Source organism: Staurois parvus, unplaced genomic scaffold (genome assembly GCF_062004578.1).
Source record: "Staurois parvus isolate SC_StPar_1 unplaced genomic scaffold, SC_StPar_1.0 ptg000608l, whole genome shotgun sequence".
In the NCBI taxonomy this organism is placed as follows: Eukaryota; Metazoa; Chordata; class Amphibia; order Anura; family Ranidae; genus Staurois; species Staurois parvus.
Window position 1 is genome coordinate 65023 of NW_028318404.1, and position 13348 is coordinate 78370.

The window sequence follows — 13348 nt, forward strand, 5'->3', positions numbered from 1 at the left end:
TGGGGTCAGAGGTCCCTTTTGTTCTTTCCAGTTATAAGCAACGCCACCAGTGTGAAATGGCCATGCATATGGCAATGTTCTCATCTGGTGATAGGTCACTCAAGCCCCTGGGCACATTATGGGATGGAGGGCAGGGGATGTAAATCTTATCTAATGGGAATGTTGGGTACATCTGACTACTAAAAGGTATGAGGTAAGGTTATGACATTTGTTAGAAACTGATGCTCTTAATTTATATTAACAGATACCCCCACACACTTTATTACATCTAGACAAAAACACTCGCCTTTGTTCAGTATTGAATAGGGCAAAAATGTGTTTGCTGGACATAAATCCCTTTTCAATATCTCTCAGTTTTAGATTATCCACGGGCAGCATGTACTTCTTCTCTTTCTCCTGTAGAGGGCAAACAATGCATACTATTAGAAATAAGACAGTGCATGCATGGCAAAGTCTGAAAATGCTGTCTGAAAAAGAACAAAAACTTGCAATTCATTTACCTATATTAGCAACAACAAAAATAGTTTTTTTTTTCTGTTCTAAAGGCCTATACCATTCAAAACTCAAATATCAGACTTCTTTCTTATAGACTCCAGCAGAGGGAATCTTCTGACTTCCTCAGCCATAAGGATATGAAAAATATGCGACTCCCCAGCAGTTGGACTACCCGATTTTTTGCGCATCAGACAGAATCCATCAGATGAATTGGACATTATCTCTTGGCTTTTGCACTGGCAGATATATTTCCCCCTTATGAATCCCCTCAGAATCTAGTTGAGCTTTGACTTGCCAACACCCAAGAAAAACAAAAGTACACATTTTGGATGGTGTTGCCCTTATAAAGGGCATGTATTCTCCTTTACACTATTTACTAACAAAAAAAGAAGGGAAATCTAGACATATTGGGGTGCCTAGATTCACCTGAATTCAGCAGCACCTGCTAGCATTTTGATCTGCTACCCTCGGGAGAGAGTTAAGAATTAGCAAGGCAGAGAAGAAAGCTTTTGTCAACCAGTTTTTTAGGCTAAATCCATATATGCAGCATGTCAAAAGTGCATTGAGGAGTGAATCATGGCAATGCTAATTCACCAAAAAGAAAAAAAAAATTGTTCGATCGCAAAAATATTTTAAAGCGATCTGGTTGGGGACTGCTAGATTGAACATGGAAAATTGTCCTGGGACCTGGTTTTCCTATTCATCATGGGGAATATGGATTGTGAGCAAATGGCATCAAATATGACTGGATTCTGCAAACATGCGGGAGAATGTGAAGAGCACATGTATTTAATGGGAAGACAGTTCAGATTGGGGGGGTTTGAATAATGATCAGTAAATTATATTCAACCACTACTTTATAAATATGCTACTAAATCTGCTGAATTGAAAGTACCTTACAGAACAAAACCGATTTTACATACTTTTAAATGATCCTGATTTTGGTAGAAAAAAAAATATTATTGTGTGTGTGTGTGTGTGTGTGTGTGTGTGTTATATATAGTGGGGAAAATAATTATTTGATCCCTGTATATTTTGTTAGTTTGGCCACTTACAAAAAATTAAGGGTCTATCATTTTTATCATAGGTGTTTTTTAAATGATAGAGACAGGATATCAACCAAAATTCCAGAAAAAAAAAACACACGATACAAATGTTATAATTTGAGTTGCAGTTCAGTGAGTAAAATAAGTATTTGATCCCCTAGCAAAACATGACTTGGTACTTGGTGGAGAAACCCTTGTTGGCAAGCACAGAGGTAAGACGTTTCTTGTAGTTGGTTACAAGGTTTGCACACATCTCAGGAGGGATTTTAGTCCACTCTTCTCTAAATCCTTAAGGTTTCTTGGCTGTCGCTCCCTCCATAATTTTCTATAGGATTAAACTCCCTAGCAGTCTGATTATGTCCATATTTCTGTGCTCAAAGCAGTACATTTTTTTGCATGGAAATATGTTTTTTTTATTGTAGGCCTGTAATTTTTAGGAATAACTCACTGAAATCTGTCCGAACAAGAGTCTAGTAAACATCCCGGGTATGATAAAATTTGAAACACAAAATCATAAATTATAATTTAATAAATAATCATAAAAAATAATATAATAATAATATAATAATAATAAATTTAATTAAATAATATAATCAAACCAAAAACACTGAAATTTTAAATATAGCGCCAAGTTCGCACATCGCTGAGCAAAACCGTTTTCAGTGTCTGATGACGAATTCCCCCACGAATCATTATCACTCAATTCTGCAAGCGGTTCTGATTTACTATCGCTGTTCTCTAGCTGGTCTAAAACCGCTTTTGACTTAAAGGGACGCTTTTTGGATGCTATGGACATTTCTCAGTTTCCAGGCAGAAAGAACAGTAAAAATGCAGGCAGGGCACAGAACAAAGCACTAGGGACAAAAAATGTATGTGAAATGCTTTGATACACATAGTAATGTAATACTATGTGATTTTAGTGAATGTCACTTTTACAACTTTCAAATTTCCCGCCAGTTCCATCCCCTGTACGTCCCGATGTCGCAGGGAACGGAACCCGGAAGACAGATGCCGGCATCCGCAGGAGGACATTGCCGTGGACGCTGCAGGGGGGACATCGCGGGAGCGCAGGACAAGGTAAGTGCAGAAGAGATCCCGGAGCAACGCTGCAAGGTATTCCTGAGTGTAGCTCAGGGTTACCGCTTGTGGTGCTGAAACTTTACCCCGAGCTACACTCAGGAATACCTCCAGGGAGGTTAAGGTCTGGAGACTGGCTAGGCCACTCCATGAGCTCAATGTGCTTCTTCTTGAGCCACTCCTTTGTTGCCTTGGTGGTATGTTTTGGGTCATTGTCATGCTGGAAGACCCATCCATGACCCATCTTCAGTGTTCTGGCTCAGAAAGGAAGGTTCTCATCTAAGATTTTACAACAAGCCGTTGCAGCTTTTAGATCTCAATGAACTACCACAGCACTTTTGAGCGCTGTGGTAGTTAATTGATTCTTCATGTCAGAGTGTATCTGTTTGCCTGTACGAGGTACGAGCACATAGATACACTGACAGGTCTGTAGAAGTCCTGTATGGATTCAGCGATCTGCTTATCGCTGGTGCAATGCTTTCCTGGCTCCCAAAAAAAAAAATAGCAAATGCACATTTTTTACCTGGAAAAAGTATGCATTTATTATTTTTTGTTAAAAGGTGAAGTTATTAAGCCAGCCAAGACCATACTTGTGATATTGCATTTGTAACACGTGCTCCAAGCTCCCTATTTATCTGCCAGTGTGGATTTCCTCGTTACCAACTTTGGATCAGATATCAACTACTCTCTGAGCTCTGCCTGTCTTTTGTATGAGGATTTGACCCTGACTATTCTGATCATTGCCTGCCTTTTACCTGAACTGTCACTGAACCACTCTGCCTGTCTGCCAACTGCAAGTATTTGTTTTTTTTATACTCCATTCGTGCCTTCCCAGTGTGGTAACCAGGCACTACAGCATTGTGTATAGGACCTGGGGCCAACCGAGTACCGGTAGGCCTGCTTGCCTTATGGGAAAGGGGGCTGCTATAGGTGAAGAACACAGAAGCCAGCTATAGTGCCATAGGGGTTTATTTACTAAAGCTGGAGAGTCCAAAATCAGACTCCCTTCTGCATAGAAACCAATCAGCTTCCAGGTTTCATTGCCAAAGCTTCATTGAACAAGCTGAGGTTAGAAGCTGATTGGTTTCTATGCAGAAGGGAGTCTGATTTTGGACTCTCCAGCTTTAGTAAATAAACCCCATAGTGTCTGACCACCTGCGCTAGGGGTAAGCTTGAAACACACACAGTATGTATATATTATACACACAAAAAAAATATAAATGTATATATACTATATATAATTTATTTATTTTAAACACGTTTTTACAAGAGGACAAAAAAAGGCTTCTATTCTTTCCTCTGCTTTGTGCACCAATGGCCAGTTGGAATGCATGCAGATTATCAGCTCTGCTTCACCAAGATATTCCACCCTGGCTCCACACCTATCCATGCACTGAGTTTATCCCTAAAGGCACAAATGTCCTGGCTATGTTTTATTTATGAGTTTTTAAATAAAAGCAATACAAATATGAAGTTTTCAAGACTGCTTACTCACTGCTGCTATGACATGTTCTAATATATTCTGCATTATAAAAATCATACTTTATGCATAAGGCTAGGTTCACACTTGTGTGAGTGGTTGCCGCAGTAGGCCTGCACCTGTTCCCACACAGAAAAACACGCTGCTGCTCAAGAGATGTATGAGGGTGCCATTGGGACTAACTGCAGTGTGGTTTCCCCACACTGGGAACCGCACTCTGAAAAGGTACAGGGACCTTTTTACTGAGTTTTCGGTGGATACAGCAGCCCATTCAAATGAATAGCCTGCTGTTTACGAGCAAACACAGCTACAGGGAAACCGCACAGATGTGAACCAAGCCAATAAGTACAACAATAAAATGTAACACATTGGAACACTACAGTGGCATGGTTAACCATCATAAAAGAGAAAAGAAAATCATAGTGTACAGCGAAGGGCACACCTATTAAATATCACTGCCCTTTTTTTCCCCCTAATTTACTGAAACAAAATTTCATTTTGAAAGAATCAGGAGCGGACAATACAAAGGTTGAACTAGAGGTGAAACAGGCAGTAACAAACACTTTAATTTTACATGACAAGCAAAACTGGTTCCTATTTGTAGTTTTTCCTAAGAAGTCCGTTAGCTCTGTTCCTCTTTTTCTTTTAGCAGTTTTGCGAAAGAAATTCAAACGGACCAAAGCAGTTGGAGATTCAGATTCTAGTACAGTTGTCTTTTTTTGCCTGGTTCTTTTTAACCACTTCAGTACTGGGCACGTTCACCCCCTTCCTGCTCAGGCCAAGTTTCAGCGCTGTTGCACTTGGAATGACAATTGTTCAGTCATGCAACACTGTACCCATATGAAAATTTTATCTCTTTTTTTCACACAAATAGAGCTTTCTTTTGGTGGTATTTAATCATCGCCCTTATTTATTGCTAAAATGTTTAAAACAAAACATGTTTTTCTTTGCTTCAATTATAAAAATTTTGCAAATAATCTTTTTTCATAAATTTAGACCGAAATTTATTCTGCTACATTTCCGTGGTGAAAATAACCCAAATCAGTGTTTATTATTATTTCTATAGAAGGGAAAGGGAAGACATGATTGAAACCTTTAAATACATCAAGGGGTGAATAAGGTTCAGGAGGGCAGGATTTTCAAACCAAAATCAAGAACACGGGGACATGACCTAAAACTACTTGGAGGAAAGTTCAAAACTAATCTCAGAAAATACTTTTTACTGAAAGAGTAGTTGATGCTTGGAATAACCTTCCAGCAGAGGTAGTGAGCCAATCAACAGTAAATAACTTCAAACATGCTTGGGGCAAGCATAGATCTATAATCAGACATAAAAAAAAACACCGCTCCCTCAAAAAAACCATGCACACAAAAAAAGGGCAGACTCGATGGACCTCTCTGTCTCTTTCCGCTGTTACTTTTCAATTGTTATTATGTAGTCTGTAGTAAAGTTATAATATCTACAATTTCTGATTATATATGTGAATCAGTCCTGATGCACTAACTGATCTCATTTCTTGAGGCCCAAAAATGCCAGGACAGTACAAATATGTCCCTTTTTTTCTTTGTAGAAAGTAGACAGTCCACGGTATTTAAGTAAGAGCCATGGTGGGTTTTTGAAGCCGTAATTTTTTTGTTATTTTTTGGAAAATTAAAATTATATTTTTTTTCTGCATACTGTCACAAGTGCAGTAAAGTGTTATTTAACTGGTGTGGCAGTGATCAGGTACAGTATGTAAAAAAGAAGGGAAAAAAAGGTAATTTTGTTTCATGATTTTTTTTTTTCCTGACCAGAGCAATGGTGTTGCCATATTAACATTGTACTACTCTTGGGAAGTGATCAGGATTTTTTTTTTTTCTTTTACACATTATGATTGCTCATACCAGTGAATTTTACTGGTATAAGCAACATTTTTACTGAATCAAATTGATTTATTCAGTGTGTATAGCTCTGATTGGCCACAGCTAATCATTTGGTACTGCCAGCAGCCCGGTACAGTGATCTGTCATTGACGGTGTCTGGTGGACACAACCGGTGACAGATCGCGCTGCAGTTCTGCCACACGTTTACACGTGAGCCACATTCTGGGAAGATGTCATATGAGTCCACCCAGGATGACAAAAGTCCCGCCTGGCTGTCATTTTTACAATAGGTGGGGTGGGAAGTGGTTAAAGCTGAACTCCAGGCAGAAAAACTTTCATTTTTGTATAATATATTTTACAATAGCCACAAAGGCTATGAATCCATTATTTGTGAACCAAATGACTTTGCAAACTCAGATATCTAAAAATTAGTGGTGACAACAACACTATGCTACACATTGCCAGTGCAGAGGTGTGGGAGGGACACAGCAGGCTGCACTCACTACAGGATGCCTGCAGAAAACTACAAGGGGGTAGAGTGGAGACAAGGCCAGTCCTCCTGCACAAGGGGAGTGAGCAGCAGTGATCGGTCTTCATTATTACAGGAAGCTCCTGCACAGGTAAAATTTCACAATGGATTATTGCACAGATCTGCACGAAAGTACACTAAGCACATCCGGAGTCAAGTAAGAATATACATGGCTTTTGAATTTAGACAATATTTTGTTTATCCTGGAGTTCAGCTTGAAAACACACTTCCCTTTCCTCAGTGAGAGAAAGATTGGTCTTATCACACACAGAATGTCTGTCAAGTTGGAAAATCTCTATGTGCACTGATGAGCACTTCTGACAGTCAGAAGTTGTTGTTATTATCTGCAGGGACACACTACATCACCTGACCTGGGTGCTTATACTGGTGCAGATTCAAGGTATGAATGGCTAGTCTGCATTTTGGGAGTTGTAGTCTAATAGCAGTAGACAAAGAGACCCTGCCACCAGACCATTCTTCCTAAAAACAAATGTGCATTTATTGTATTTTATGCATGGTATTTACCTGTAAAGCCTTCGCTGTATCTGATGTCAACCCCGCAGACTCAAAGCTGTTACCCAAGTGACACTACATAGCCTTTTAGAGGAGCAAAAAAGAATAAATACTATGTAGGGAAGTAAAGGGAGGAGCACAGGAGCAGGGCCAGCACAGACAATATTTAGACACTCCCCAAAGCAGTGAGTTCTATGACACTGCAGGAGGAAGGGGGCTGCGTAGGAAATTGACTTTTTCTGAAGTTAAATTTGTAAGCAATTTCAGAGGTACACTGAAAGTGAATGAAAAATTGTTTATGGAAAGGAAAAACGCTTAAAGTAAACAGTAAAAACTTGATTTTTCTGTACTTTTAACTGCAGTTCTTTGGTTGGTGACAGGGTCTTTAACCGCCTCCTGCCCGCCATATAAGGTAATGACGGGCACAAGGTGGTTCTCTCGGTCTGGGATATGACGTCATATGACGTCCTCCCACTCTAAGCGCGCAGCGTGGCGATCGGTAGTGCGCTGTGTCCCTGGGACACAGCGGATCACCGATCAACGGCAAGAGCCGAAGATGTCGGCTCGGTCATGTGATCAGCTGGTCCAATCACAGCTGATCACATGTAAATAGGGAAATGCCGGTTATCGGCATTTCTGTCCTCACGAGCTGGCACGCTGACAGCTCGAGAGGAGAGGAGAGCCGGCATTCCTCGGAGGGAACATGTACACTGATCACCAGGGCCCCATCAGTGCCACCTGTCAGTGCCCATCAATGCCACCTGCCAGTGCCCATCAATGCCACATATCAGTGCACATCAATGCCAAATATCAGTGCCCATCTGAGCTGCTTTTCAGTGTCACCTATCAGTGCCACCTATCAGTGCCTGTCAGTGCTGCCTAACTGTGCCATATATGAGTGCTGCCTTTCAGTGCCCATCAGTGATGCCTGTCAATGCCCATCAGTGCCACCTACTAGTGCCTCCTCATCAGTGCCCATAAGTGCCACCTATCAGTGCCCATCACTGCAGCCTCATTACCGCACATCAGTGAAGGAGAAAAACCACTTAAAAACAAAATGTTATAACAAAAACTAAGAAAGAAATTTTTTTTTTTCCAAAATTTTCAGTTGTTTTTGGTTTGTTTAGTAAAATATAAAAAACCCAGATGTGATTAAATACCACCAAAAAAAAAAGCTCTATCTGTCTCAAAAGAATTTGAAAAATTTCATATGAGTACAGTGTTGCATGATTGCGAAATTGTCACTCAAAGTGCTACAGCGCTGAAAACTGGCCTGGGTATGAAGGGGGTATAAGTGCCCCGTAGGATAGTGGTTAAAGGCTCCATATTGGGTACTTATAAAAGAAAAAATGTTTTTGCATGAGAGTGAAATGTGATCTCACAATTAGCAGACTAGGGCTTATGGAAAAAAGGCTGGACGGCTCTAACCCTACACATGTTTTCTATTACCATTAGTGGCAAACGGCCAATTGGTGCTCTACCCTTCTGGAAGAATATACTGGGCTAAGGAGCTGCAGTCTATATTTTATTCTGCTGTGAATGTACACCATTTTTAATGTCAAAGGAAAACTTTGCTTTTGCTGAAAAAATAAAAAAGTGTATACTGTATATTCTTCCAAAACAAAAAACATTTTGAAACATTAAGTACACAGTCATATGAAAAAGTCTGATTATGAGAAATAATAACCATGGCAATTTTATGTGTAATTTGTTGAAGTATTTCAATGCTTTCTGTAGGCACTGTTTAAAAAAAATTTTTAATACGTTAACAACATCCATGGGGTTTACTATCCAGAGACATGTTGCAGCCCACTGATGCTGTATAGAAATTCTATTTTAAAGGGTACCGGTACAAAATTCCTATACACAGCTATGTACTGCTATCTTTGTAAATATATAGTGCATTCATAAAATGTTCAGACCCCCTTCACTTTTTTCATTGTTGTCATGTTGCAGCCTGATACTACAGTTTTTCTAATTAATCTACACTCAGTATCCCATAATGACAAAGTGAAAGCATAATTTTAGAAAGGTTTACAAATGTATGAAAAAGGAAAAATTGAAATGTCAAATGTCAAGCCACTGTCAAACCACTAGCCACCAGGGACACTAACAACAGGGGCATATGCAATCCACTACCCACCAGGGACTCTTGAATACAGGGGCAACCACATAAGCCCCCAGCCCTCAACCCTGCTGCCTCCCACCGCCCGCTGCAGCCTGCATCCAGGCCGCACCTCGCACCCAGGCCGCACCACACCACACCTGGGCCCAAAGCCACACCAACCACCAGGCCAACCACACCGCTCAGCCCCAACCTCACAACCCTACCACCCGGGTAGTTTGAGGGCAGGGTGAGGGCACCGGCGGTCCCCCCGACCCTGCCGTGAAGCAACAAGGGACCCGCACCACCTAGGCCGAGGCCTACTTCAGCACCAAAGCGCCTGGCAGGGCCTACTGCAGCCGACCACGACACCCCCCCCCCCCCCCCCCCCCCGGACAACCCAAAGGGAGCCTGCTCCTGGCCTAAAGGAGCTCCACCCACACATCCCCATCCACACCCGTAATAGTGACCTGAAGCAAGCACTTCCCACACCACCAAGCCCAGCAGATGATCTCGGCCTGGCGAGGCCCGCCACTGCCTCCGACGACGCAACCCTGCCCGGACCGCTGAGCTCAACGGATGACCTCGACCTGGTGAAGCCTACCATCGCCCACCACAGCGCAACCCTGCCCGGACCTGAAACCCATCTGATGACCCCCGGGAATACAGTGCGGGAGAAGGCCCGACTGCTGGTTCTGTGATCCCCCAGCCCTACTACGCCCATCACCCACATCCGATGCCCACCTCTCACAACCCTCTCTACACCCCATCTCCACCATCTGGAAAACACCTTCGCTGCTGACTACCACCCTTCATCTCCGCAAACCAAACCTCACTCCTCAGACTTTCACAAACTGATACTCGCAGCTTGATTACCCCTGGCTACAACCTATCGACCTGAACTCTACCCATCCTGTTCCTAGGCACGAGAACTCTAGCTACCAGACACAGCGACGAGATACGCATCTGCTCGCTAGACTATCTGCAACCAAGCCTCCCACCACACCTGTCCGCCACTCCGTTTACCTCCCTAAAATGCCTCCTCCACTCCTCCTCCTCATACTCTTCTCCTCTGTTCTGAAAATCTCTTCTCTATATCCCTCTGCTCCTCCCAAACAACTGTACATTGTGCCCTCACTGCTTTCTTCGCCCCTCTACGGCACCCACCACCTCCTCCTAATACTCCACTCTCCCACCAACCCGAACACCTCCATTGGTAGACTTACACGCTCCTGCACATCCTGCTCTCATGCCATCTTTCTTACCCTTCTTCTTGTAACCGCGGGGAACATCTCCCCAAACCCTGGCCCTCCACCACCTCGCTCACCCACAAGGCACCCTCCCACTTCCACGTCCTGCCGCAACCCCCTCAACCTAGTACCTGTCCCTCTGCTCCCCAAAACCACCCCCCCCCCCGTTTTTGTGTGCACTCCTGAATGCCCGATCAGTTTGCAACAAGCTCACCGCTATCCACGACCTCTTTGTTTCCCGCTCCCTCAACCTCCTAGCGATCACAGAAACCTGGATCCAAGCTACTGACTCTGCCTCCCCTGCAGCACTCTCCTATGGAGGTCTCATCTGGACCCACTCACCCAGACCCAACGGTCGAAAAGGTGGTGGGGTTGGTCTGCTCCTGTCGCCACTGAGCACCTTCCGAGTCCTCCCAAACCCCCACTCTCTATCCTTCTCCTCCTTCGAGGCCCAATGCATCCGACTATTCTCTCCAACCCCCCTGAGGATTGCTGTAATCTACCGGCCTCTTGGACCCGTATCCCGCTTCCTTGACGACTTTTCCGCCTGGCTACCCTTCTTTCTCTCTTCCGAGCTACCCACTTTCATCCTTGGAGACTTCAACATCCCTGTCAACATTAATAACCTGGCTACATCCCAACTCCTCCACTTAACCTCCTCTTTTGCACTCACACAGTGCATACAATCCACCACCCACTCCGACGGGAACATCCTAGACTATGTCTTCTCCCATCTCTGCACTCCCCACAACCTCACAAACACCCCCTTCCCTCTCTCTGTCCACAACCTTATTACCTTCTCTGTCTCCTTGTCCTCAAACACCTACCCCTCCAAATGTCAAACTATTACCAGCCGAAACCTCCGCAACCTGAACCCTGTCCCCCTCCACTCTGCAGCTGATCAACTTTACGACAGCATCCTTCCCCTGTCCTGCCCCGACCTGGCCACAACTGCCTATAACAACTCGCTGTCAACCGCTCTAGACTCGCTAGCGCCTTTAACCACATGAAGCATCAGACCCCGACCGCTCCAGCCCTGGCAGACTGATCACACCAAAACTCTCAAACGACGCAGTCGTGCACTGGAGCGACTATGGCGCAAAACCAGATCCCAACTAACGTTCACCCGTTATAAATCTGCCTTCCACACCAACACCTCCTCCCTCCACGCTGCCAAACAAGCTTTCTTTCTGACCCTCATCAATACCCTCTCCTCCAATCTTCTCTACTTTCAACTCTCTACTCTCTCCACCCCCACCTCCACCCAGTACCTCACTTACCGCCCTCGAGATTGCCTATCACTTCAAAAACAAGATTGACACAATTCGCAGGGACATCGCTGCTGCCCAGACCTCCACCCCACCTATCTCCTCTCACACAGCAACCCCTTCAAAACCCCTCTCCCTTGGCCTCACCACTGTTCAGACCTCCACCCCACCTAACATTCCTCACACTGAAGCCCCCTCAACACTCCACTCCTTCAACCTTACAACCACTGAGGAGGTCACTAAGGTCTTCCCTGAAGCCCGCCCCACCACCTGCCCCCTCGAGCCTGTCCCCTCACAACTCCTACGATCTCCCTCCTCCTCCATCCTACGCTCCCTCACCCACATCTTTAATCTCTCCCTCTCTGCTGGCGCATTCCCCTCCCCTCTGAAGCACGCGCACATCACTCCCATACTTAAAAAGCCCTCCCTGGACCCCACCGACCCAAACAACCTTAGACCCATCTCCCTGCTGCCATTCACATCCAAACTCCTTGAGCGCTTAGTCTATAATCGCCTAAGCTCCCACCTCAACGACAACAACCTCCTCGACCCCCTACAGTCCAGCTTCCGTCCCCTACACTCCACCGAAACTGCCTTACTCAAACTCACCAACGACCTGCTAACCGCCAAAGCTAATGTCCGCTATTCAGTGCTCCTACACCTCAACCTCTCCGCGGCTTTCGACACAGTCGACCACCCCCTTCTCCTCAAAAAATTACACTCCCTTGGCCTCAGCGATTCCGCTCTCTCCTGGCTCTCGTCCTATCACAAGGCTCCTTCAGCGTTACCTATAACGCTACCACCTCCCCCTCACTCCCCCTCTCTGATACACTCTCACGGCTTCAACTACCACCTCTATGCCGACGACACGCAAATCTATCTCTCCACCCCTCGCCTCACCCCTTCAGTCTCCGCCTGAATCACTAGCCTACTGAACGACATATCAGATTGGATGTCGCTCCACTTCCTTAAACTGAACCTCTCCAAAACCGAGCTCCTAGTTTTCCCCCCACTGACTTCTCCATCACGTCCAACAATGCCACCGTCAGGCCCACCCCGCAAGCCAGAGTACTTGGTGTCATTCTAGACTCCAATCTATCCTTCCAGCCCCAAGTCCAATCGCTAACAAAATCATGCAGACTCCACCTCCGCAACATCACCAAAATACGCCCATTCCTAACCCCAGAAACCACTAAGCAACTCATCCACTCCCTCATCATATCACGACTCGATTACTGCAACTCCCTCCTCACTGGCCTGCCTCACCGCAGGCTATCCCCGCTTCAGTCGATCCTGAATACGGTGGCCAAACTCATCCACCTTACCAACCGCTCTGTTTCTGCCACCCCCCTCTGCCAATCCCTCCACTGGCTTCCGATTGCCCAACAGATCAAAGTCAAAATGCTAACACTGACGTTCAAAGCTGTCCATAATTCTGCCCCAAACTACATCACCGACCTAAATACCACCCAAAACGCACTCTCCGCTCCTCACAAGACCTCCTTCTCTCTAGTTCCCTGGTCTCCTCCTCCCATAGCCGCCTCCAGGGCATCACCCATCCTCTGGAACTCCCAACCCCAATCCATCAGACTATCACCTACTCTCCTCTCCTTTAGGCGCACCCTGAAAACCCACCTCTTCAGGGAAGCCTACCCCGCCCTCTGCTAATTGCCGATCTCCTCCACTCTTCCTACCACTCCATCTCCCACAGCTTTTCCTCCCA

The 13348-nt window shown here is 44.9% G+C and overlaps 1 protein-coding gene across 15 annotated transcripts in view; it reads right to left on the reverse strand.

Moving 5' to 3' along the window:
• The window catches only part of DNM1 (dynamin 1), a 224914-nt gene that overhangs the window by 51348 nt on the left and 160218 nt on the right, over nucleotides 1–13348 (reverse strand). For all 15 annotated transcript variants that reach the window (XR_016315379.1, XR_016315377.1, XR_016315378.1 and 12 more), the window contains one exon: nucleotides 287–396. Coding sequence is in view for 12 of the 15 variants with exons in the window: in XM_089692909.1 (XP_089549035.1) it covers nucleotides 287–396 (110 nt within the window). In the remaining 3 variants the exon portion in view is untranslated. The remainder of the gene's footprint in view (nucleotides 1–286; nucleotides 397–13348) is intronic.